At 48.7% G+C, this 25,107-nt stretch overlaps 1 protein-coding gene across 1 annotated transcript; it reads right to left on the minus strand.

Annotated features, from left to right (window-relative positions):
- Nucleotides 1-12,829: 12,829 nt before the first annotated feature.
- LOC122686150 (putative serine protease 47) lies at nucleotides 12,830-24,603 on the minus strand. The gene is made up of 5 exons (XM_043891269.1): nucleotides 24,388-24,603; nucleotides 23,213-23,396; nucleotides 21,510-21,787; nucleotides 19,115-19,275; nucleotides 12,830-13,345 (listed from the first exon to the last, which is right to left on the minus strand). Exons 1-5 carry the CDS (start codon nucleotides 24,584-24,586, stop codon nucleotides 12,998-13,000), a joined length of 1,170 nt encoding a protein of 389 aa, XP_043747204.1. The 5' UTR covers nucleotides 24,587-24,603; the 3' UTR covers nucleotides 12,830-12,997.
- Between the last annotated feature and the right edge of the window lie 504 nt (nucleotides 24,604-25,107).

Genomic DNA, 25,107 nt, shown 5'->3' on the forward strand with positions numbered 1-25,107 from the left:
TCTCTGTAACTAGTAAATGTTTAACTTTACTTTAGAACTACACAGATTTAGGAAATTCAAAGTTTTCATTGTGAATTACTAGTAAGAATGATTAAAAACAACACCGGTGGACGCACTGCCTGCACATTCTCTATTTCACAACGTCTAGTCCGAGGCGTCCTTCCAAGGTCTTCTCAGCTGTTACTCACGATCACGATAAACAGAACAAAAGATATAATTCACACACACGAAAATCTTAGCTCTCCCTCACACAGTCAACTAGCGTGATGAATAAAATCACCTTAACATGGTCCTGGAGAACAGGGTTATTTTCTCTGCCTGCAGCACACAGCATACGGGATCTTAGTTCTCTGACCAGGGGTCAAACCTGCACCCCCGGCATTGAAAGTGCAGAGTCTTAACCACAGGACTGCCAGGAAGGTCCCTGGAGAAGGGGCTGAAATTCCTTGACTTTTGCAACTTGCCTGAAGCTTGGATGAAACAAGCACCTGCCTTTCTACAGTTCACCTCCCCTCCTTTCTCAGACATCAAATTGTGTTCCCTTCAACTTGGGTCATCAAGGAGTGTTCAAAGACTGGGCAATAATCATACGGATGCTCAATGCTGGCTGAACTTTTACTTCCTTAAATAAACAAAAAATACCATATTTAACAAGAAAAATTCAACACAATATAGAAAAGAAGGGAGGAAGGAAACTGACGGTTGCTGAATGTGCACTTCATGCCAAATGTCAGGTAAGAGTCCACTTCAACATCAAGTTATTGTCCTACAACTTTTAACCTTAAAATTAGGATGCCTGTTTTTTTTGTTTGATGTAGGAAATTTTATCTGCTCATTCTATACGTATGAAGGGAAATTAAATTTGTTCATAAAATTTGTATTATTTAACTAGCTACTATGATTTCACAGATCCTGGTTATAATTAACATAATCAATAGAAGACTATTTAGACTATCTCTCATTGAGGAAAAAGGTGCTTACATTTCTTTTAGAATCAATTATGGTTCACATAAAAATAAATTATGATTATAAGAGACATATTTTTAAAACACATTTTAGAACTAGTCTTCTGTGACTGTTTCCTGAACCCCAACGCTCCCTAATGCAACAAACTTATATACTAACCCTTATTTGAAATTTGTTTAATTATTTCATCATAGAATTCTTGTAGCAAGTATTTTAATGAAGTAAGAATATTGCCTTTCAGTGAAATTTATGTGCCAATTAGGTGTTATGGGGTATGCTAATGCAAATTCAACTTATTTTTTGTTACAATTAAATATTCACCATAATGGAAATTTAAAATGTAACTTGGAAAAAAACAAAACAAAACTCCCAAATGGAAGCTATTTGTGCAACAATTTTCTAGAACTTCCCTCCTCAGACTAATAATAGCCACATTAGCACACATGGAGAACAGCAGCATCTCAAGTTCTTTCTGGTGCCTTTTGGGAATCACGCAGCTGCATTTTTCACTTGGAAATCCCATTAACCCAACTATACTAAAGGATTTTTACATTGTCCCATTTCAAGTCCCTTGCACATTGTATAAACACTCACAAAATGAACAGAGTATATCTATCTTAAATCTTACGCATTTGATCTTCACAAAGCAATCATATGTGGTATATTTACTAATACCTGATAAGGCATTTAAAAGATTTTTTTGAAATATTTATTTATTTGGCTGCACCAGGTCTTAGTTGCAGTATACAGAGTATTTAGTTGGAGCACGTGGGATCTTTTGGTTGTGAAATGTGGGCTTTTAGTTGCGGCACGTGGCATCTAGTTCCCCATCCCGGGATCAAACCCAGGCCCCCTGCACTGGGAGGATGGAGTTTTAGCCACTGGACCACCAGGGAAGTCCTTAAAAAGTATTTTTTGATTACTAGATATTGTAGAGAATCACTCATGGGACATATTTATAGACCAGGCTTGCATGAGGTGTACATTAATTCTGAATACCTATGAGTAAATACAAATCTAAAATATTTAAAAATTTATTTAATTAAAATTCCCCTTGTGCCCAAAGCGAAAAAAAAATTCTCCCGTCTTCTTTCATTTTAGCATTTCGTTTTAGAAAACTTGAAGCTGTAATTGCTTTCTCTGTCTCCTGGAGATGTATGTAAATCTTTTTTAGAACTAAGTGAGCTTCTTGCCAGTTCAGCATCTCAGGAATCTCTTTTCTGGAGCCACCTTTTTGAAACTGAACCTCTAGAAGCATGGTTTCCTAGCTACCTGGTCTGACCTGGGATGCTTGGCTACAAGATGGGACCTCTCGCTTGTTGAAAAGATATGAGAAAAGAAAAGATATTTTTCCACTTTGGTAAAGACAGTTAACGTGTGTATATAAAAGGGTGAGATTTCTTTTTGATTTTACATCTTTTTAGTCATTAACTGTGATAGGTATGGTGTAATGCTTACTCAATGATAAAACTTTTTTCTTTCTTGAGTACCTTTGTGGAAATGTTTCCTGGGTTGTCAGTAAATTTATTTAAAATTATTTCCTCAACACTCATGTTCCATTGACTAATGTTCAGTTACAGGGCCACAGCTACAGAGGGAATACAGAGAATATAGCTAAACTGTGTGTCCTTGTAAATAAGGGAAGGAAAACTTCAACGACTGAGGTCAAACTGATCATTGGCTGTGGGATTGGGGGGGCAGGGCGGGGCTGGGGGGGAAGCTGCAAATTAACTAACAATAGACAGATTAACAAAGAATAATTTATTATGCTCAAAAGAGTACTCAGTAGTGAGTAATTCCCTGACTAGTCAGAGATAAATGTTTATATACCAGCTTAAAAAAAGGGGGATGATTTAGGGCTTCAAAGGGAAAGTATGTTTCCCACTGAAAGGAAGGTTCTTTTGAGTTTTTTTATACTAATGTCAGCTGAGTTTGGGCTTCCCTGGTAGCTCAGATGGGTATAGAATCTGCCTGCAATGCAGGAGACCTGGGTTTGATCTCTGGGTCGGTAATATCTGCCGGAGATGGAAATGGCAACCCACCCCAGTATTCTTGCCTGGAGAATCCCATGGACAGAGGAGCCTGGTGGGCTACGGTCCATGGGGTTGCAAAGAACTGGACATGACTGAGTGGCTAACACATATAAACGCAGCCGAGTTTATACTTTCTCGTGCTGAGGGTTAGTCTTCTTCCAAGAAGGAAACTTTCTTGGAGGAGGGTAAATGGCAGCTCTATTTTCTAGAGGTTCTGCTTAAGTTCAGATAACAATTTTTTTCTGTGGCTGCTGATTGCTGAGATGTTTCCAGTTTAAAATAATTTCCAGACCACTTTCATACCACTTTGGTGAGCTGTTAATGCTTTCAGTTTGATAACAACTAGCTAGCTTTTGCTTCTGTAGATCAGATTCACATGTCTTCCCCAACACAGAACACATTCAACACTTAGCCAATGAAGAAATCCTAATGTTCCATCCTGTCAATGCATTCAGGAGGAGAGTGACTTAGTACATAGCTCCTGTTGAAGATCTTGTCTCCTCTTAGCGACAGAGAAACCAGTGTAGGTGTTGGATTTTTATTTACCCTTAGGTAAGCAAAAGTAATGTACGCCTCCTTCAGGCCTGGCCCATAAAAATGTTCCATGAGTGATTCTCTATATGCTTTCTCCATCTCATATTTTGAGATAGAGAAACCAGATGCCACATTTATATGGCTTTTCCAGTTGTTCATTGCTAACATATAGAACATATCCCGGTTCAAATAGGTTAATATGCAAGAGGACAAAATTTTTCACACACTTGGATATCTAGGATGGGAGTAGTCATTTGAAAAGGGCCATCTGCTGGTCTTGGAGAGCCTCCCATAGATGAGGGAGGCAACTGGGACTCCACTGGGGACACAGACTCTGGAAGCAGCCATTCTGCTGGGCTTGTTTCACCATGAGGATGCCGATGCTGTCAAAAGCCACTTTGGAATCCTCACTCTAGTTTATTAGTGCTGACGTGGTCCTGCCCATCAGGCAGTTAGCACCAGTGCTGGGGTACCCTAGACCAAGCAGCTAGCCAGGCAGGGCTGTAGCATCACCTATCAGCAGACCAGTTGCCATAGGAACCCCAGAGTCCCCAAACAGTTGGGGACAAAACCCAGCCATCAGTGGGCCAAAGCCCACTCCAGGAACCCTAGAACTCTGCAGCCAGAGACCCCAGTACCCAGCTCCACCCACCCCTGGGGAAACGCCAGCCCGAGGGCTATCCCAACCCCTTTAGCCAGCCAAGACCAGGCCCCACCCGCTAGCAAGTCAACACCAGCCTCAAGACACCTTTAGCCGCTCATCTAAATGCCTCAGGGTCTAGTCTCTCCTACCGGTGGGCTGACACCAGCTTTTCCCTGGTGGCTCAGATAGTAAAGAATCCCCCTGCAGTGCAGGAGACCCTGGTTCCATCCCTGGGTTGGCAGGATCCCTGGAGAAGGGAATAGCTACCCTCTCCAGTATTCTTGCCTGGGGAATTCTATGCACAGAGGAGCTTGGTGGGCTACAACCACGGGATTGCAAAGAGTCCTACACGACTGAGTGATTAACACACACACACCTGGAACACCTCGGAGTCCACAGCCAGCTGTGTCAGGAACCAACCTCACCTACCGGCAGGCTGCCGGTGCAGGGACCCCACGGCAGCCCCAGGGACCCCACGGGCCAGGCCTTGCCCACCAGCGGGCTGACACTGGCTCTGAGACACCCCACCTTGCAGCCAGCCATCTGGCGTCACCCACCAGTGGACCAGCAATAGCCCAGAGACCCACCCGAGGGAGGGCTCTGCAGTCGGCTGCTTTGTGACCCAACGACCCCAACCACAGGCTAATATTTATTAGTCTCAGGTGCATAGCATAGTGCTGGGGGGGGGGGGGGTTGATACTGGCACATAGGTCAGTGGAGCAGAATAGAGAGTCCCAAAGTGAACCCACACATACATGGGCAATTAATCTATGACAAAGGAGGCAAGACTATATACAATGGGAAAAAGATAGCCTTTCAATAAACGGTATTGGGGGGACTTCCCTTGTGGTCCGGTGGCTAAGACTCCTTGCTACCAATGCAGGGGGCCTGGGTTTGATCCCTGCTCAGGGAACTAGATCCCACATGCACACCACAATGAAGAGGTCACATGCTGCAACTAAAGATGATGCAATGAACATTGAAGATCCGATGTGCTGCAGCTAAGACCTGTGCAGCCAAATAAATAAACATTTCAAAAAATAAAAATAAACGGTCTTGGGAAAACTGGACAAATACATGGAAAAGAAACAAACTGGACTACTTTCTCACACCATGCCGCTGCTGCTGCTAAGTCGCTTCAGTCATGTCGGACTCTGTGCGACCCCATAGACGGCAGCCCACCAGGCTCCCCCGTCCCTGGGATTCTCCAGGCAAGAACACTGGAGTGGGCTGCCATTTCCTTCTCCAATGAATGAAAGCGAAAAGTGAACGTGAAGTCGCTCAGTCGTGCCCGACTCTTAGCGACCCCATGGACTGCAGCCCACCAGGCTCCTCCGTCCATGGGATTTCCCAGGCAAGAGCACTAGAGTGGGTTCTGGGACTTGGAATCCCTCCATAAGCCTCAGGCCCACAGCCTAGTCTGTGAGACTGTACTTTTCGCAGTCACCACCAGAGGTCTCCCTACTTGAGTTGGGTTTGCACCCATCTCAAGCCGCAGCGCGGAGGAGGCAATGGCAACCCACTCCACTCTCACACCATAGACAGAAACAAACTCAAAATGGATTGAAGACCTAAATGTTAATAACTGACATCATAAAACTCCTAGAATAAAACATAGGCAGTACACTCTTTGACATGTCTTAGCAACATTATTTTAGGGAAGGGGAAAAAAAGCACAACAAGCAAATGAAACTACATCAAACTAAAAAGATTTTGCACAGCAAAGAAAACAATCAACAAAATGAAAAAGCTGCTACTGAATGGGAGAGGATATCTGTAAATGATATATCTGGTAAGGGGTTAATATCCGAAATATACAAAGAACTCATGCAACTCAACATCAAAAAAATAAAAAACAATCCAATCAAAAAATGGGTGAAGAAACTGAATAGACATGTTTCCAAAGACATACAAATGGCCAACGGGCACATAACAAGATGCTCAACATTACTAATCATCAGGGAAATGCAAATCAAAACCACAATGAAATATCTCAAGAATACTGGAGTGGGTAGCCATTCCCTTCTCCAGGGGATCTCTCTGACCCAGGGAATGAATCTGGGTCTCCTGCATTGCAGGCAGACTCTTCACTTGCTGAGCCATCAGGGAAGCCCTTTTTAAAAAAAGTAAATCCTAAATCACAGGGGAAAATATTTTTTCCTTTTTATTTTGTGTCTGTATGAGATAATGGATGTTCACTAAAATTATTGTGGCAATCATTAAAAAAGAACAAGCAAAGAAAACAAAAACTCAGGGAAAAAATCTAAGCAAAAGTGCAAGACCTATATTTATAAAAGCTATAAAAGCTGACCAATGGACATAAATTTTTTTCCTTCTAACTAAATGGAAAGTCGTTGTACATGGACTGGTTTGGAAGACCCAAATATAGTGGTGTTTCTTTTGCCCAAATTAAATCTATAAATTTCAAGGCAAGTCCACTTAAAATCCCAGTTGGATTAAAAAAAAAGAATTGACAAGATGATTCTAAAGTTCCTTTGATTCACGGTAGCATTCTTTGTTATAGCAAGGGACTGGGAACTACTTAATGTGCATTGGGAGGGAACAATAGGATGCTAAATAGTTATTAAAAAGAATGAAGCTGAACTATAAATATTGACATTGAAAGCTTTCCAAGATCTATTGTTAATGAAAAAGCAAAGTACAGAACAGAGTGCATACCACACTACAATCAGGGCCAAGAAGGAAGGAACGTATGTATGTATACGTATGCACACATACTTGTGTATATCTGGAATACTTCTGGAACAATACAGAAAAAATTAATAAAGACAGTTTCCTCGGAGAAGGGAATTTCTGGAAGTTAGGGTTACAGATGGGAGGGGAAACTTACTTTTCACATAGCCTTTTGTCACCATGTATATGCATTAATTAAAAAGAAAAAAACATTTATCAAACAAGTTCAGTTGGAAGCATATGCATAAGAATAGGCAGATTCTGACAAAGAAGACAATGTAGGGGATTTATTCAACTGAATTTCCAAATACACAAAGCTGTGGTAATTAAACTTCTGTGATAGCAGACCTAGAACAGACAAATAGATTGGTGAAACAAGGAGACCCAGCTATACTGTGTTAGTCCAGATCCTCTGAGAACCAAACGATGAGATATGGCTGCTTTGTTGGTGGGAATGTAAATTGGTACAGTCACTGTAAAGAATGGTATGGAAGTGCCTTAAAAAACTAAAAATAGAACTACCAAAGGACCCAGCAATCCCACTACTGGGCATATACCCTGAGGAAACCATAATTCAAAAGGACACATGAACCCCAGTGTTCATAGCAGCACTATTTACAATAGCTAGGACATGGAAGCAACCTAAATGCCCAACAGATGAATGGATAAAGAATATACAGATACAATGGAATATTACTCAGCCACTAAAAAGAATGAAATAGGGCCACTTGTAGAGATGTGGATAGACATGGAGTTTGAAGTAAGTCAGAAAGAGAAAAACAAATACAGTATATTAACCCTTATATGTAAAATCTAGAAAAATGATACAGGTGAGCCTATTTTTAGGGCAGGAATAGAGATGCAAGTGTCGAGAATGGACACGTGGCTGCAGGGGGGACGGGGAAGGCAGGACTGATGGGGCGTTAGGACTGATGTGTACACACGCTCTGTGAAGAAGAGACAGCTAGTGGGAGCCTGCTGCCACGCACAGAAAGCTCAGCTCAGGCTCTGTGATGACGTGGGTGGGTGGGATGCGGGGGAGCAGGACAGAGGGAGGCGGGACAGGGCGTAGGTGTGTATGTACACGTGTAACAGATCCACTTCATTGTAGCAGGAACTAACACAAGGTGTAAAGCAATCACATTCCAGTTTAAAAAAGAAAAGAGCTCGCCTGCCACCACTAAAGAGCTTGTATGTCCCAGCGAAGACCAAAGATCCCAAGTGCTGCTGCAGTTAAGACCCGGCGCAATCAAAGAAGTGAAAACAAAGGAGAGTATTAAAAGAACATCAGAGGATGTAAGTGACTGTGGTTATATGCAATGTATTCCATTTAGAGTAAATGGTTGTACTTATGTACAATGTATTATGTTTTAAGAAATATTGTGAATCCATTAAAAAGAAAAGAATACTATAGCTTTACATAAAACTAGTATGTAAAGATCTCCAAGATCTCTTTCACTATTAAGTGAAAAATCATTGTGTAGAACAATGTTATAATGACTTCTTTTGTGTTAACTTTTAAAACAAAAGAAACCTATATGGATAGTATATGTTAATAAATGTTAATATTTTTCTAGGAAGAATCACATGTTATCATGTTTTTCTTTTCTGAACTGTTTCTATTCTCTAGCCATGAATGATTATTGCTTTTATTATTTAAAAATATCCATAGATGGAGAGTGAGATTATGGTCTCCTCTGTATTTTTTTCTGAATTTGAAAAGAATAGCAAGCATTATTTTTTAATTTATTTTTAAAACTTAAGCCACACTGCAAGGATGTGAAATCTTAGTTCCCTGATCAGGGATCAAACCTATGCCTCCTGCAGTGGAAGCAGGGAGACTTTCCCAGACTGCCAGGGATGTTCCAGGAACATTATTTTTAAATAACATTAAAAAAAAAGAAAAACTTTACAATAAAAAAGTTGAATCTGATGCCTATGGTTTATTGTGGCAGGAAAAGAGAAAGTCATACAGCAAATATATATAAGACTTCTTTATTAATTAAAAGCAAACATATGGAACTATATACTTATATAAATATGGATAAATAGTATAATAGATATTGATACACTATGGATATAGATGTACACCCATACACTAAGCAGTTAATAGGGCTGTATGTGGAGAGGGAAGTGATATTGAGGGTATAGATGAAGGAGGACTTCAACTGCATACACTTTTTACCTCTGTATTGTAGTCTTTAAAGTTTTTCTTATTCCTTATGCTTTTACAGAGTCACTAGACTATATCTAAGTCTTTCTCTCTGAGAACTTAGCTTTCTTTTTAAGTTCTAGACAATTAGCAGTTGCTGCCTCTTCACTAACGCTTCCCTAGCATCCTTTCTGTTCTCTTCTGAAATTCCCATATATCTAGATCTAGATCTATCTTTGAATTTGTTTTTAGGCACCTTTACCGAGATATAGTTCACATGACACATAATCATTCACCCACTACTAAATATATATTTGAGAGGTCTTAAAGTGTCTTCCATGTTTCTCAACTGCTTTTTCACATTTTGGAAACAATCCTTTTGACTATGGGTACTCTGGATGAACTTATCCATACTATTTCCCAAGTCCATGGGAACACTGCTTCTTTCCTCATCCCGTGTCCCAATCATCTCTTCCACCTAGCTGTTTCTAAGTTACATCCTTTTGCAGTAAACCAGTAATATATTCAGTTCAGTTCAGTTCAGTTGCTCAGTCGTGTCCGACTCTTTGCGACCCCATGAATTCCAGCACTCCAGGTCTCCCTGTCCATCACCAACTCCTGGAGTTTACCCAAACTCATGTCCATTGAGTCGGTGATGCCATCCAACCATCTCATCCTCTGTCGTCCCCTTCTCCTCCTGCCTTCAATCTTTCCCAGCATCAGGGTCTTTTCAAATGACTCAGCTCTTCGCATGAGGTGGCCAAAGTATTGGAGTTTCAGCTTCAACATCAGTCCTTCCAATGAACACCCAGGACTGATCTCCTTTAGGATGGACTGGTTGGATCTCCTTGCAGTCCAAGGGACTCTCAAGAGTCTTCTTCAACACCACAGTTCAAATGCATCAATCCTTCGGCGCTCAGCTTTCTTTATAGTCCAACTCTCACATCCATACATAACTACTGGAAAAACTATAGCGTTGACTAGACGGACCTTTGTTGACAAAGTGATGTCTCTGCTTTTTAATATGCTATCTAGGTTGGTCATAGCTTTCCTTACAAAGAGTAAGTGTCTTTTAATTTCATGGCTGTAATCATCATCTGCAGTGATTTTGGAGCCCAGAAAAATAAAGTCAGCCACTGTTTCCAGTTTCCCCATCTATTTGCCATGAAGTGATGGGACCAGATGCCATGCATAAGAAGCAGTGAAACAAAACAAACGTCACTACACAAGTATCAGCAAATGAAATAAATTTTAATCATGTATGTCAGGATGAAGAAAACTGAAATTTATCAATGCAAGAGAAAATAACTTAGGGAAAAAGAATCAGTGTAAGACAAGAAAAAAGGGAATTCAAAATTAAGATCTCTAGAAAAGAAAGTGGGAGAGAAAGATTTATGGACTCTAAAAACATTGCTTAGCGCCCTGAGTGACATGTTATTTCCCGAACATGTGGACCCTGATCTATACCACCTCAGTCTTCCCTGACGACTCAGCAGGTAAAGAGTCCACCTGCAATGCAGGAGACTCAGGTTCAATCCCTGGGTTGGAAGGATCCCCTGGAGGAGGAAATGGCAACCCACTCCAGTATTCTTGCCTGGGAATCCCATGAGCAGAGGAGCCTGGGGGGTTACAGTCCGTGGGGGCAGAGTCAGACGCGACTGGGTGCGCTAGCACCTGCACCATCTCATCGTGTGAACAGCCCCTCGCTGGATGCCGCCTTCAGCAGAAAGCCTCTGTCCTCGCTACGTTAGCAAGGCTATGCGGTACCTAGCCTTTCACCAGGCACTCAGGCCTGAGCACACCTTTCAGATCTTTTAATCACAAAATCCCTTGCCTAACTTGTCCGTTCTTTCAGTGTTGGCAAAGAAGTAAGAATCTAAGAATAAATAATTAACAAATGACCAGATTTCTTTCCTAGATTCCCCTTCAGTAATCCTGTAAAGAAACTGTGTGAACAAGATAAGGACTAGAGGAAGATCACAAGAAGTCCTGGAGCCTGCATGCAATGATTCTGACTCCATCTCAAGGATTAACTGAGATTACATCTCTCCTTTCCCTAGTAGTTCAGCTGGTAGAGAATTTGCCTGCAATGAAGGAGACCCTGGTTCAATTCCTGGGTCCGGAAGATCTGCTGGAGAAGGGATCGGCTACACCCTCCAGTATTCTGGCCTGGAGAATTCCATGGACTGTATAGTCCATGGGGTCGCAAAGAGTCGGACACAACTGAGCGACTTTCACTTTTCCTTTAAAATTTTCATGATTGAGCAGAACCTCCAGAAGTGGTTTTTTGGGGGACGTTGCATTTACCATCTTCCCAGAGTGCTGGCACTCTGATTAAAGGCAACTTTCCTTTCTATCAGTAAGTTTGATTCTGTAAGTGGTAAGCAGTGGGCCTTGATTCAACAATTCTGTAATGCCCCTTCTCTGTCTCTCACCCTCAGCCTGACGTCCCCACAACCCAAGGTTTTACTCTTTGGTTGTAACTCAGTTCAGGGCACTATGTCCCTTCTGCACCTAAAAATGAGAACAGGGAATGCAGCGCTCTTGCGTGCTGGGGGTCTGCATATGGTAGACATGAATGCATATTTCTTTTTAAAAAATATTTATTTGACTGCATTGCATCTTAGTTGCAGCATGCAGGATCTTTAACTGCATGATGGTAACTCTTAGCTGTGGCATGTGAGATCTAGTTTCCTGCCCAGGCATCAAACCCAGGAAGCTGGGGCAGTGAGTTTAGGACCCTGGGGGTGGGTGAGGGGACGTGGGAGTGGGAGAGGAATGGCTGGGCATCTATGCTAGGAGCAGAGGTGTGAGGACTGCCAGGCTGGACCTCAGCTCTCAGCCTGACAAGGGCTTCCTTGTTCTGTCCCCAGCTCAGTCTCCTAGGTCCCCCACATTCAAGAGCCTTCTGTGCTGCAGGCTGGAACTCCCTTCTTCATGGCCTGGGTCATATGCTCCAGTTCAACTCAATTGTCCTGGACACTGGGGACTTCTCTAGCTCCACTGGGAGGAGGTCCTCCCTCCTCCAAACCCGGGGAGTGATGCTTCTTTACTTTGAGAAAGATCCTTACTCCCCTGCACTACAGACACCTGACAAAATGTCTTACTTCCTGTTGCTAAGGGCTTAATTGTGTACCCCCAATTCTTATATCAAGTCCTGACCTCCAGCACTTCAGAATGTGACTTTCTGTTGGCAGCACAGTCCAGCATGTGGGATCTAGGCTCTTCACCCAGGGACCGAACCCATGCCCCCTGCAGTGGAAGCCTGAAGTCTTAACCACGGGACAACCAGAGAAGTCCCGATGTGACTTTATTTGGAGTAGAGCTTTTAAAGAGATAATCGAGTTAAGATGAGGTCACTAGGTTGGGTCCTAATCCAGTACGAATGGTGCCCTTACAGAAGGGGAAATGTGGACACAAACACAGAGGGAAGACGATGTGAGCACACAGGGTGAAGATGGCCGTCTATGAGCCAAGGTCAGAGGCCTCAGACTTCTGGGCTCCAGAACCGTGAGATGATAGATTCCTGTTGTCTAAGCCACAGTGCCTCTGGTATTTGTTACGGCAGCTGGAGCTGACTGATGCTCTTCCTCTGAGGCCTGTGCATCCCCACGGTAGGAGCCTCCCTTCTCTCCCCCGAGCTGGACTCCAGTGTCCCCACCCCGCCCTCTTCCTGCTGTGATGTCCCTGCCACTTGCTGTTCCCTTATCCGGGGAGTCAGACGGCAGACCTCAAGTGAAGGGGTGCGTGCTGAGGGTCAGGAGGAGCAGTAGGGCCCCAGGACAGGATCAGGATGAGTCTTTCATTTGCTTTTATTTGGTTTTTCAAGCTTGGATTTGGGGGTCACAGCTGGTGGACGGGGAAGCCAAGAAGGGACCCCTGAGAGCTGATGGGGCTGAGGGAAGGGAGGGGGGAAGGTTCCAGTGAGCAGGCTGGGTCCTGAGGCACACCGCTGGAGCTGAGGGGCTTGGGTGATCACCACAGGGCCTGTCTCAGGGCCCCGAGCAGGAACAACGCCAGGGGCCAGGTCTGTGGAGGCACAACGGCTGTGCCTGGTGTGGACGCGCCGGCAGCCCGCAGAGACTGGTGTGGAACCTGGGTCTGTGGAGGAGGGGACGTTGACTCAGGGGGCAGTGTAAGGGCAGACGTGGGCTCAGGGTGGGGTGTAAGTCTCTGGATCTCATCGATCCAGTCGGTGAAGTAGGTGACGTTGGTGAAGATGCTGGGGTAGATGGGGTGTCGGCAGTCAAAGCCCCAGCTGGCCAGCCCCATCAGAACCCAGGAGCTGGCGAAGTCACAAACCAGGGGGCCCCCGGAATCGCCCTAGGAAAGAAATGGGAGTTCAGGTGGGTGACTGAGCCAGTTCTGAGAAGACCAGGTAGCAGGGTGGGGCCTATGAGTCTCTGCCCTCCAGCCTCATTCTGTGAATTTCCAATCACCAACTTCCCACTGCAGATCAGCCCAATTAAGCCATGCAGGCAGGCACTGGAATCATGCTTCAGGAAGTCCTGATTGACCCTCAAAACAATCACAGATCTATATCCATCAATATATGGATCCTAGGAAATGGCAACCCACTCCAGTACTCTTGCCTTGAAAATCCCATGGACAGAGGCTACAGTCCATGGGGGTGCAAAGAGTTGGACACGACTGAGCCACTTCACTTTCACTTTCACATGCCCAGGGAGGCTGTGGTGGTCAGGAGGATGTGGTATCCAAGGCCGAGAAGGGACAGACAGCTGCAGGATTTGAGCTCAAGAGGGCTGGTCTGAGAGCGGAACCTAGCCAGCTGAACTGCTGCAGACCTGGATCTTGCAAACTCTGAGCTGCAGCAGCACGTCCCCACCCAGGTCCTCCTCCTTTTTCACTCATTTAGTCAGTCCTTTAGTTTTCTCTCAACTTCTTGATTGAGCATCTTCAGAAAGTGCCCATACCCAGGCCTGGGGGAGGCAGCCTGTATTGGTCAGGGAGCAGCTGAGGGTCCCCTGAGAGCTGCTAGGAGCTACTGGAGTCCTGAAATGCTGTCAGGGCAGGACCACCTGGGTGGAAATCCTCTCACTTCATCACCCAAAGGGAAGGGGTCATCCTTGGAGGCAGGGCGAGAGGAGCAGGATAGCTGTGCTTCTGCCTTACACACACTTGTCCAACACGAACGTTCAGCATCCAGGGCAGCTTCTGCCCTCAGGCACAGGGGTGAAATGTCAAGGTTCCTCCTTCACGGAGTTATGGTAAATAAGGCAACCAGCCTGCCATCGTCAGATGTGACATGTGGAAGCAAGCCATGGGAGGGACAGGACAGGAAGGGAAGGGCAGTTCATAGGGTGGAGACACGGAGCTTTCCCGAGCTGAGATTCCAAACAGGACAACTCAACTTTCTGGTGCTGGCGCAGAGGGAGCGGGGAGTGCAGACGAGGAGAGGAGGGATGGCCAGGCGGGCGGCAGGAGGAGCAACGACACGTGGGAAGCGGGGCGGGGAGACAGGACTCGGGTTCCCAGGGCCTTAGGGTGGGGTTGGGGTTGCCTCCCGTGGAGAACTGTCCAGCTCATGTCGAGCACCTGGCTTGCTCTGGTGCTGTGATCTGGGTTGTGTGGAGAAGGAACCTGTCTGGAGGCAGCTATAGGAGAGAAGGCGAGAGATTATGGGTGGGGAGGGGCCAGGGTGGTGAGAAACAGTCAGATTTGGGACAGTATGTTGAAGGAGGCAACAGGAACTGTCACAGCAGAGCCTATCTCAGGAGGCTGTGCAGAGGGGAGGAACAGGCTAAGCGTGGAGCCCCGGGGCCTCCAGCGTTTAGCGGTGGGAGGGGAGGGGCCCAGGTGCAGAGTGGAGTAGCTGGCTGGCCCTGGTGCCCAGGAAATGGCAGTGAGGCTTGCCCAAGTGCCGAGTGAGAGGAGGGTTTGGAGCCACGGTGGCTCGGGCAAGGCAGGCTCCTGGGGACACTGGCCACGAGGCTCCGGGGGCCCTGAGCATACTCCTGGGCAGAGCGGGTTAGATCCAGGGCTGTTAGGAGGGGTCCCTGGGGGAAAGAGGCAGAGACTGGGCAGCAGCGGGAGGGCGATTGCCCCTGCACGTTTATACGAGAGCTGCGAAAGCGGAGACAAGTATGGAGCAAGGGAGCCTCTGGGCACCCGGAACTCCAGGAGGGACTGGGCACGACGGGCCAGGAGGCTCAGGAGAGACGGAAGATGCTGCTGGACTGGGAAGATGAACGGCACCCAGGCCAGTGAAACAGGAAGCCAGCTCTCCAGCTGAGAGGGAGGGGTGGGGGAAGCGGTGACTTGAGGGGAAGAGAAGGGTACACGGTGTGGCTAGCCAAAAGTAACCCTCAAAGACGGCCGTCCTCATCACTAGAACCTGGGGCTATGTTACCTTATGTGGCAAAAGGGACTCTACAGCTGTGATGGAGTTGAGAATCAGGAAACAGGAAGATTATCCTGGATTATCTGGCTGGACCCAACATAAACACAAAGGTACCCATGAGGAAAGAGGGAGGCAGGAGGTCAGAGTCAGAGGAGATGTGATGATAGGAGCAGAGGGAGGAGCAATGTGACTTGGTGACGTAGGAAGGGGCCATGGGCCAAGGATTGCTGAGGACCTCTAAAAAGATAGAAAAAGCAAGAAAACATTTTCTCCTAGAGCCTCCAGAAGGAAGCAGCCAGGCCAACACCTTGACTTTAGACTCTGAGGTCCAGAAATGTGAGATAATACGTTTGTTGTCTGAGCCACCAATTTAAGGTGATGTCACCAAAGCACCAAGAAAGTCACACCAGGGGCTGCTTGGACTTTGGGAATGTGCCACCATCTCCTCAGCTCTTCCCCTCTGGGGTCCCCACCTGGGGTGCCCTTGTCCCTCCCCACAGTGTACCCACCCTGAGCTGTCCAAGGCCAGGGGCAGGCCTGGTCCCTGTCTACCACAGGCCTCCAGGATTCGTGCAGTTAAGCCTCGTGGTTGCAGATATTATGGTGGAATCTGGGCCAGTCTGAGGGAGATGGGAAGGGCTCCAAAAGCCTCCTGCTCCCTGGGGAGCTCTCAGAAGGCAGAGGAAGCTCCAACACTAGTGTATCCCGTGGAAAGTGAGCTGTGGTTTGCACTACTGAAGAGACAGAGCAAACCAAGGCAGTGTGTGTGTGTGTGTGTGTGTGTGTGTGGTGTATCGTGTATATATGTGTTGGATGGGGCCAGGGCAGTGAATTCTACCTTGGGTGAGAGGACAGGTCTAAGGCCCAGAAGAACAGGCACAATCCTGGTAGAAGGAGACAGACCAGGCCAGGAGATTGAAAGCCAAGACTTGCTAAGTACCTACTGAATGTCAGGCACAGTATTAAACTTTCTATAGGGACCTTATTAAGAGGAGGCTGTTAGCAACCCCATTTCATGGGTGAGGAAACTCAGTAAGGTCACAATCCCAGTAAACGACATTGAATACTGAAACCAGGGCTCTCCTGCCCCACAGTCTGAGCACCGAATGCTTCTGTGGCCGGTCTCTCCTCAGACCTGTTTCTGGGTGCCCTGTGCAGGGAGAGGTGTACTTCCAGGGAGAGAAGAGGGGCCTGGGTTTCACGGTGGGAGCTGGAGCAGGCGATGCGCAGGAGACGAGTCCAGACAGAGTGTCTCAGGGAGGCTGTGGTGACTGAAAGGGGGAGAGTGGGAGGAGGGGGTCATCTAATGCCTTGGCTCTTGGGGGTCCATCTCAGCACCATCCTCAGCCGGGGAAGAAATGAGAGGAGTGAGCTCAAGGGCACTATGGACATCCAGCAGGCAGGCAGACAGAGGGTTCCAGCCCTGGGCTCCGTGGGCAGGACCTCTGCAGGCTGGAAGGGAGGTCCGGGGTGACAGCGGATGGGGGCGCAGGGGACTGAGCCCTTCGTTTCACCTTCGGGAGTGGCTGACTCTGTGAGAAGGCCAGGCCAGGCCGGACAGCCAGACCGCTCATACCACTGGCTGTGGACTGGGAACCTGCAAGGAGGGCAAGGGGCCCAGCTTCCCGCTTCTGGCTCAGCAGCCCCATGGGCGGCCGTGGGAACAGCCGTGGGTGAGGCCATCCTGTGGGCCAGGGGCAGCTCCTCCCTCCTGTGTGCATCTCCTGGCGTGCCAAAGCGTATCTCCACAGACTGGCTAGCTCTGAAAACAGCAGAAATGGATCTCACAGTTCTAGAAGTCAGAAGTCTGAAGCCAACTATCTGTGTCTCTCCCTCTTCTATAAGAAAACAAATCATTGGATTTAGAGCCCGCTCTAAATTCAGCAAGGTCTCATCTTGAGATGCTTAACAACCGTATCCGCAAAGACCTATTTCCAAATAAGGTCACATTCTGAGATTTAGGGGACACAAATTTAGGAGACACCATCCAACCCACTACACCATCCTTGCAACAATCCCATGATGGAGGCCTCCAAAGCCTACGCTGTGGATGAGGACGCAGGCTCAGAGGGGAAACGACCGCCCGAGGTCACGTGGTAGCGCAGTGTCTCCCTCCGGAGCCCTGACACTCCCTCCGCTCCACGACACCATCCGTGGAAGAATCAGCAGGGGATGCCAGCCTGGGAGCCTGGGCCCTGAGGATGATGCCGTGGAGGTCAGGTGGGGCTTGGGGTCAGAACGCAGGGGCCCAAGCTGTGGCCCTTATTGTAGGGGCGCCACCTTCCTTCTCCAGGCTTGCTTTCTCACCATAAAGACACCACAGAGAGTGGAAAAGAAGCTTCCCAGTCAAGTATCCAACAGCGGGACTTCCTTGGTGGTCCGGTGGTGATGAGTCTGCCTTCCAATGCAGAGGATGCGGTCCAATCCCTGGTCAGAGGACTGAGATCCCACATGCCCCGAGGCAGCTAAGTCTGTGCGGCAACTGCCGAGCCCACGTGCCCGGAAGCGCGCACGCCTCAAGGAAAGCGGAGGCCACGCGCCCGGAAGCGCGCACGCCTCAAGGAAAGCGGAGCCCGCGCGCCCGGAAGCGCGCACGCCTCAAGGAAAGCGGAGCCCGCGCGCCCGGAAGCGCGCACGCCTCAAGGAAAGCGGAGCCCACGCGCTGCCGCGGGAAGCCTGCCCGTCGCGACTCACACCCAGCCAACACGGCCGGAACAAACAGAGCGAGGCCAAAAACCCCACAAAACAAACGTCCAGCAGTAGACTGATATCCGGAATATGTAAAATACACAAGAGCCCCTAAAGGAAGAGACGGACAAACCAACCGAAAAATGAGAGGGGGGAAAATCCTGAAAGGAAACGTTACAGAAAAACATGTCCAAAGGTAAAAATATGTGAAAGTACATTCAATTCGTCACTGGAAAAGTGAAAATCACAATAAGTTATTAAAATGAGAAAAGATGGAAAGTGCTAAGTACTGGTGAGGATATGAACTCTCATCCACTGCTCAAATGAATGGAAATGGAGAACCACTTTGGAGAAGTTTGGTAACATCTGCCAAAGTTTAATATACACACACCTTTTAATCGAATAATTCTACTCAAGGGTTTCTGTGAAATAGAAGATAAAACATTTGGAAGTGAAATGAAATGAAAAATTTGGAAAGTACTAAAATATGCATTAAAGTGTAACTGATCATAGGATTCAATGGACACAGGAGAGTCCTGTAGAGTAAGGAGACTGAACAGGTAACAGTATGGATGAGTCTCACAAACACAACGTTAAGACAAGAAAGACTGACAACTGGAAATAAATTCTACTTACAGAATATTCAGAATCTAATCCAAGGTATTAAAAGTGAAGATGGTGGTTTCCGTTGGGTGTTGGTGACAGGAAGGAGGTGTGAGTGGGCCTCTGGGGTATTGATCACATGTTGCCTCACTATGTGAAAATTCATGCAACTTATGAAAAGAGCATGGGTGTATGTATGTTACACTTCAATAAAAACTTTAAAATATGCCTCAAGAATAGATGCCGTAGATGCCCTCATGTGCCAGGGCCTTAGGAAGGGGGTGGCCTGGGGGATGTGGCCAAGGGATGGAGCCCAGGAAGACGCAGAGAGGAGGAAACGGGAAGCCCAGGGGTCCACAAAGAGAGCAGAGGACCACAGCCCCTCCCCAGAGAGACTGAGGCCCTGAGAACAGCAGGGAAACAGACAGGGCCTGACTCACGTGGCAGATGGACTTTCCTGCGGAGAAGTCCCCGGCACACAGCATGTCCTCGCGCACAGAGAAGTTTTTGCCTCTCGCACGTCCATATAACATGTTACAGAACTTGTTCCCAATGAAGCTCACCTTACCCGCCTGGAGATGGAAGGGTTCCAGCAGGGGAGCTGCGAGGATAAAGAGGAAGTCAGGGAAGGATGCTGTGGCCTAGCTACAGAGCTCTGCCTTACCAGTCAGCACCAGCCCTCAGCTTGGGGCTTTCTCCGCACAGCTGGGCGTTCACCCTTGTTTCAGTCTTCTACTTATGTCTAATAAGCCCTCCTGTGTTTCTCAGACTTTTCCAAACTCATCCTATCCCCTCCACCTCTTTCACAGCAACAGGCCACACTCCTGTTCCACAAAGGGAGCAGGCGAATCCCTCCAGCACCCGCCGCTCACTGGCGCTTAGCAGCCACTCACCAACCGGTCTACCCTTTCACCAACCTTCCCACCCACTCACCTTTTGTTTATCATTAACCTTGCTTTGCATCCACCTACCTATCTTTCCTCATGTCCCATTCACCCACTCATCCTTCCATAAATTTGCCTATACACTCATCTTTTCATCCATCTCTTCATTCTCCCCTCCAGCAATAGACCGCTCACTCCATCTCTCTGCCCACCATCCTTTCATCCATTCGCCCAAACATCTTCCCTTCCACCCACTCGTCCTCCCACCTTCCCCCATCCATTCTCTCATCCAATCACTGATTTATTCATCATTCAATTACTCATTTATTCCTCTGTCCTTGTGCTAAGTATCTTTTAACTAATGATACAGGGGAACGTTTTAGTTGGGGCAGACAGGGTAAATGAAGTAAATAAGTAGCATTACTTTAGATCTAGTAAGTGGTATAGAGGACATAAAACAGGGAGACATGCTATTAGGGGCAGCCTGTTTTAGCTCACATGATCAAGTAAAACTCCGCAGAGGAGCAGCGGAGTTCCATATGGAAAAAAACGAGTTATGACAAGGTTAGTTGGGAAAGCAAATGAGTCCAGGGGGATAGTCAAGGTGGATACCTGAGGTGGGAATGGCCTTGGCATTGTCAAGGCAGGAGGGAGATCTGCTGGCTGGGGTGGTGTGGGTGAGGGATGCAGCAGGAGATGAGAGAGAGGAATGGGCCTGAGAGCCAAGGCAGGGAGTGTCGACCTTATTTTAAGAAGAAACGAGAAGCACTGGGGGTGATGAGCAGGGAACTGGCATGACGCCTGCTCTGAAGCAAATGCTCAGACAGCCATGTGGAGAGTGACACAGAGCACGCAGGGTGGGAGCCAGGACCAGCCTGGGGCGTGGGCTGGGATGTCAGGGTCCCTGACCTCAAGGAGGAGCCTGTCTGTGTGTGTGTGTGCGTATGTGTGTGTATGAAGTATGGTATGCATGTGTTCTGTGTGTGTGTGTGTGTGTGTGAAGTGTGGTATGCATGTGTTGTATGTATGTGTGTGTGTGTGAAGTGTGGCATACATGTGTTATGTGTGTGTGGTGTGAGAATTCTGGGGACCTGGTTGTTTGTCCTATGATTATTGACTGTTAACTGACATACTAATAGGCAAGGACCAGGGATGCTGGAACATCCCACCCAATGAAGCAGCATCTGTTCAAAATGCCTGGAGCACCTCTGTAGAGAAACACCATACCAAATTATGACCCTACAAATAATTACAAATGAATATTCTTTCCCTCCCTAATTTGGCATCCTAAGCATTTTACCAAGTCATAAACACTCCTTTCTTCAGTGAAGGCTCTTGCTCATAAGTTTTGGTCTACTTTTCTCCTCTTTCAATCTTAAAAAATACAATTTGCCTAACAAGTCTACAAATTAGATAGACAACCTGAGCTGGGAGAAAACCAAAGTGAGGTCTGGAGAGTGAAATCCTCTAAGTCATAATCATTCTAAACTGATCAGGCAGGCTCAGAGATCAGAGGTCATACTTGTATTTTCTTTCCACTTTTCCCAAGCACCTCCTATGCCACTGGGAAATCAGAGAGGTTGTCAGTGACCTGGAAGGAGTCAGGCCCCAACCATGACCTTTGAGTTGGATCAAGTCATCTCAGATCTATGGTTGATTTAAACCTTGGAATCAAGAACCAGAAAGACTTCAAGAACTCAGATTCTTGATTCCAAAGTCAAAGATTCCCAGACTTCAGAGCTTTACACTTAGGGAACACCAAAGCTTTAGAATCGCACACTTTCAGAACTAGAAGTAGAATGGTCCAGTCCTCTGGAAATGAAGCACAGTGGGCCAGGGGCCCTTTGTCTGGGGACCCCTCAGATGGAGGCACACCTCCCTTCTTTGTTCCTGTCCTTCTCCCCTTCCTCCGCCTCCTCTCATCCCCCCCAACTCCCCCACACCCTCTCACTTTCCTCGTTGAGCATCCCCCAGCCGGTTATCCAGCAGGACGAGTTCCTGGGGAGCTTCATGCCAGGGACTGGGAGGCAGGCGGGGACGATGGAGGAGGTGAAGTTCACAGGAGACGGCAGCTGCAACATGGCGATGTCGCTCCCGAAGGGATGCAGCTTCTCGAAGTCTGGGTGCGTGATAATCCGGCTCACGGGTACCTCCCGGGTCTGAGGGCCGTGCTGGTAGAGCTGGGTGCTCCCTAACAGAACCCGGTAGCTCTCCGGGGCTTTGGGTTTGCTGGAGAAGGAAAGGCGCCTTGTCACCATCACCTCCAAGCGGGGACGCGCTCTCTGCCTGCATCCCCGTCTAACTGCCCGCACCCCTCTGGGCCCCTCCACTCCTCGTCTCCCCATTTCTAGTGTTCAGGAGCCCTTCTTTCCTGAGGCTGATTGACGCCCTGCTTACAGTTTCAGACATGTGGCTGGCATCTCCATCACACACTAGAATTGCAGAAGCACCAAATCCTTGTTCTGGAAAGGTCCTCGGTGGGGTCATCACATGAAGGCCTTTGATTGTAGGCAGCAGGCATTCTGGCTCAGTCCCAGCTCTAACTTCACCCTTCCCGAGACGCCACACAACGCACCTTCTGGCCCCACACTCTTCCTTCCAGACCATCCGCTTTTTTCAACACCTACCTGCCCAAAGCCTGCTTCTCCACTGAGTTACAAGGACTCGCAAAAGATTCATTAAATAAATGAGCCAGTGAAGGCAGGAAATGGAACCTTGCCTTTTTCCCCAACACAGGTGCCGAATCTCCCCCACCCTCACTGTCTCCACGGCCCATCTGCTTGGAGCCCCTCTCTCGTGTTCCCCTCATGGACCCTTCCCCTCCAGCAAGCCCTCCCTCTCCACAGCCCTTCTCCTGACCCCCACCCCATGTGCTCTGCCCTCCTCATCCATGCTGGGCTTTCTCTTCTGACGGGATGGAGGCGTGGTGAGGTGGGATCTGCCACCCCTGATGCCACAGAGGGGCTTGCACGGAGCATGGCTCAGAGTGGGTGCCGACAGACCCTGAGCCCGAAAGCTCCAGCGCCCAGACCTGGGCTGCGGTGCCTGAACGCCCTGGTGAGCCCCCTCCTCTGTTCAGAAGCCTGGCACCGAGCCAGCCCCGTGTGGCTGAGTGAATGAGACTCCTGAGCAGCCCTGTCACTCTCCCAGCGAGCCCACCTCCCCCTTATGAGCCTAGTCCCTACCATGGCTCCTCAAATGCATGCCAGGGCCTGCGACTCCTCCCGGGCACACAGTTTCGCAGGAGTAATAAGAATCTCCCAGCTGCTGACCACACATGCAGTGCCAGGCGCCCCCTGATAGTCTGACACCTGGAAACAAGCGGACACTGAGCAGAAGCTGTGATCTGAGACGGGTCCACACCGCATGGCAGCGAGGATGGACACTGTCCGTCTCCTGAGGCTCACCTGTGCTGGGGACAGAAACACGGGCCAAGGGTGGAGCATGCCCACGATCTGGGCAGGTGAGCGGGAAGGACAGTCCAGGTGCGGGGTACACAGGCCAAAGGCGGAACGACACGCCTCTGAAGGCACACACTGCCCAGAGGAGGGCCCAGAGGAGCTAACGTGGGACGCCCATCCCCCTTCTCTCCTCTGCCCCTGCATCCCCCTCCCCTGCCAGAGCCTGTGCTGGCAGCCTAGGAAGGAGACTCACTTGAGAAAGCAGTGGGCGGTGGAAAGGAGCCAGCTGGAGTTAATGAGGACGGCTCCACACACGTGCAAGCCCTGGGACTGCAGGCTGGCCTGCCATGGCCACTGGCCGGCCTCCACGTCCCGGCCGCCGTAGATCCTCCCCATCACCTTGGGTTTCCCGCACACTGTGGAGACTCCCCTGCCACCTGTAACAGAGACACTGGTGGTGCCCCAAATGTCAAAACCAGGAAGGCCGCCCCGCTTCACAGATGGGAGAACCACGCCAGGCGTCCAGCGGCCTAGCCGAAAGGCCAGGCGTCCAGCAGCCTAGCCAAAAGGCCAGGACTCTGCTTCACCGGCCGCCACTGAGGACGGGAGGGCACAGCACAACGCATCAAGCCCTGTGGGGTGACGGGGGGCCTGGGGGGTGGGGCAAGGAGGGACCAGCTCACAGGAGCGTCTCCAGGCAGATGAACATCCTTGAGCAAGGCTGCCAAGGGCTGCACACGTCACAGACCTCATTTCCGTCAACTAGCCACCTCAATGCCTTGTCTTGTAGATCAAAGAACTAAAGGTCTCAGAAGTTGCCAAGATTACTCTCTCAAGATCATGGCTTCTAAGGGCCTGTGCTCCCTCCACTTGACCCCATGTCTCAGGGAGGGAGATTTGCAGGCAGAAGCTGTGGCGCTGCGTGATCTGGGGCAAGTCACAGCCCTCTCTGACTCTGCAGGAGTCTCCATTTCTAAAAGAAGAAGGAGTGGGCTAATGAGGACAGCCCTGGTTCCAGGACTCACGCCTGGGAGGGCAGGAGTGTGCCCAGGCCCCCTGAGACCGGGCATCCTGGTCTAGGGCCTGGGCTCCCAGGGCCGCGGTGTGGGGAGTGAGACCCCTGGGCCCTGGACTCAGGCCCGTTCACGCAGTAGACCTAGCGCTTTCCTCTATCCAGCTTCCAACCTCCGGACCAGACCCTGCTGGTCCCCGCTCCCTCGCCCCACACAGGGACTGGGTCTTCTCCCACCCGAAGGCCTCACAGAGGAGGGCCTGACCCACCTGTGTGGAGGGGACCTCTGGGCTGCCTGGCTGGAGGGAAGGGCAGAGAAACGATGAGACTGAGTGACTCACCAGGCCCTGGTCACGGCCGTTCCCTCAGGCCCTGTAGCCTAGGGGATCTTGGCCCGAATGGAGGCCCCAACGCACCTGTGGCTCCCGGGGCCAACCGCTGTGCTCGCCAAGTCGGGGCGCCGCCCCCCAACGCTCCCGCCTCGCCTGCAGTCGGGCCGGGGGCGGCCGTGGCTGAGGACCCTCGCAGCTCCACGGTGGCCACGTCCAGCAGCAGCAGCCAGAGAAGAGCCACGGGCTGGCCCGGGCCGCGGGGGATACCCGCCGCCCTGCCCATTGCCGGGGTTACTGACCCCAGCCCGGCCCCACCCTGCTCTGGCCCCGCCCCAGACCAACGCCGAACAACTCTGCTTCAACACGATTTTTAAACCGTGAAGTTCATTTATACAAAGGGAACGTCCATGATTTTCAGGAAATGTTTTAAAAATTATTGATTTATACTTAAATAAACCTTTTAGTTTAGAATGGTTTTAGATGTATGGAAAAACTGCAGTGATAATACGAAGAGTTCTAGTATTCCTCCTCACCCTGTTTCCCCTAATGATAAGATCTTTGTTTTTTTTTTTTTTTTTTTTTTTTTATGATAAGATCTTTGGATGGCCCTCGCACATTTGCCACAACTAGCGAGCCAATACTGATACCTTAGTATTAACCTAAGCCCATTCTTTCTTTCTTTCTTTTTTTTTAAAATCTTTTAAGTTTAAGGTGCATAGCATAGTGATTTGGAGAGGGAAATGGCAACCCACTCCAGTATTCTTGCTTGGAGAATCCCAGGGACAGAGGAGCCTGCTGGGCTGC

This window comes from Cervus elaphus, chromosome 29 (genome assembly GCF_910594005.1).
Source record: "Cervus elaphus chromosome 29, mCerEla1.1, whole genome shotgun sequence".
NCBI classification, from domain to species: domain Eukaryota; kingdom Metazoa; phylum Chordata; class Mammalia; order Artiodactyla; family Cervidae; genus Cervus; species Cervus elaphus.

Bases quoted from the DNA above. Each gene is read 5' to 3' on its own strand.
- LOC122686150 (XM_043891269.1), bottom strand. From the start codon at position 24,586: ATGGGCAGGGCGGCGGGTATCCCCCGCGGCCCGGGCCAGCCCGTGGCT. The intron at 19,276-21,509 runs GTGAGAGGGTGT...TTATCCTCGCAG, and splicing joins GGGGATGCTCAACGAGGAAA to CTCCCCTGCTGGAACCCTTC. The intron at 13,346-19,114 runs GTGAGTCAGGCC...TTTCTTTCCTAG, and splicing joins CAGGAAAGTCCATCTGCCAC to GGCGATTCCGGGGGCCCCCT.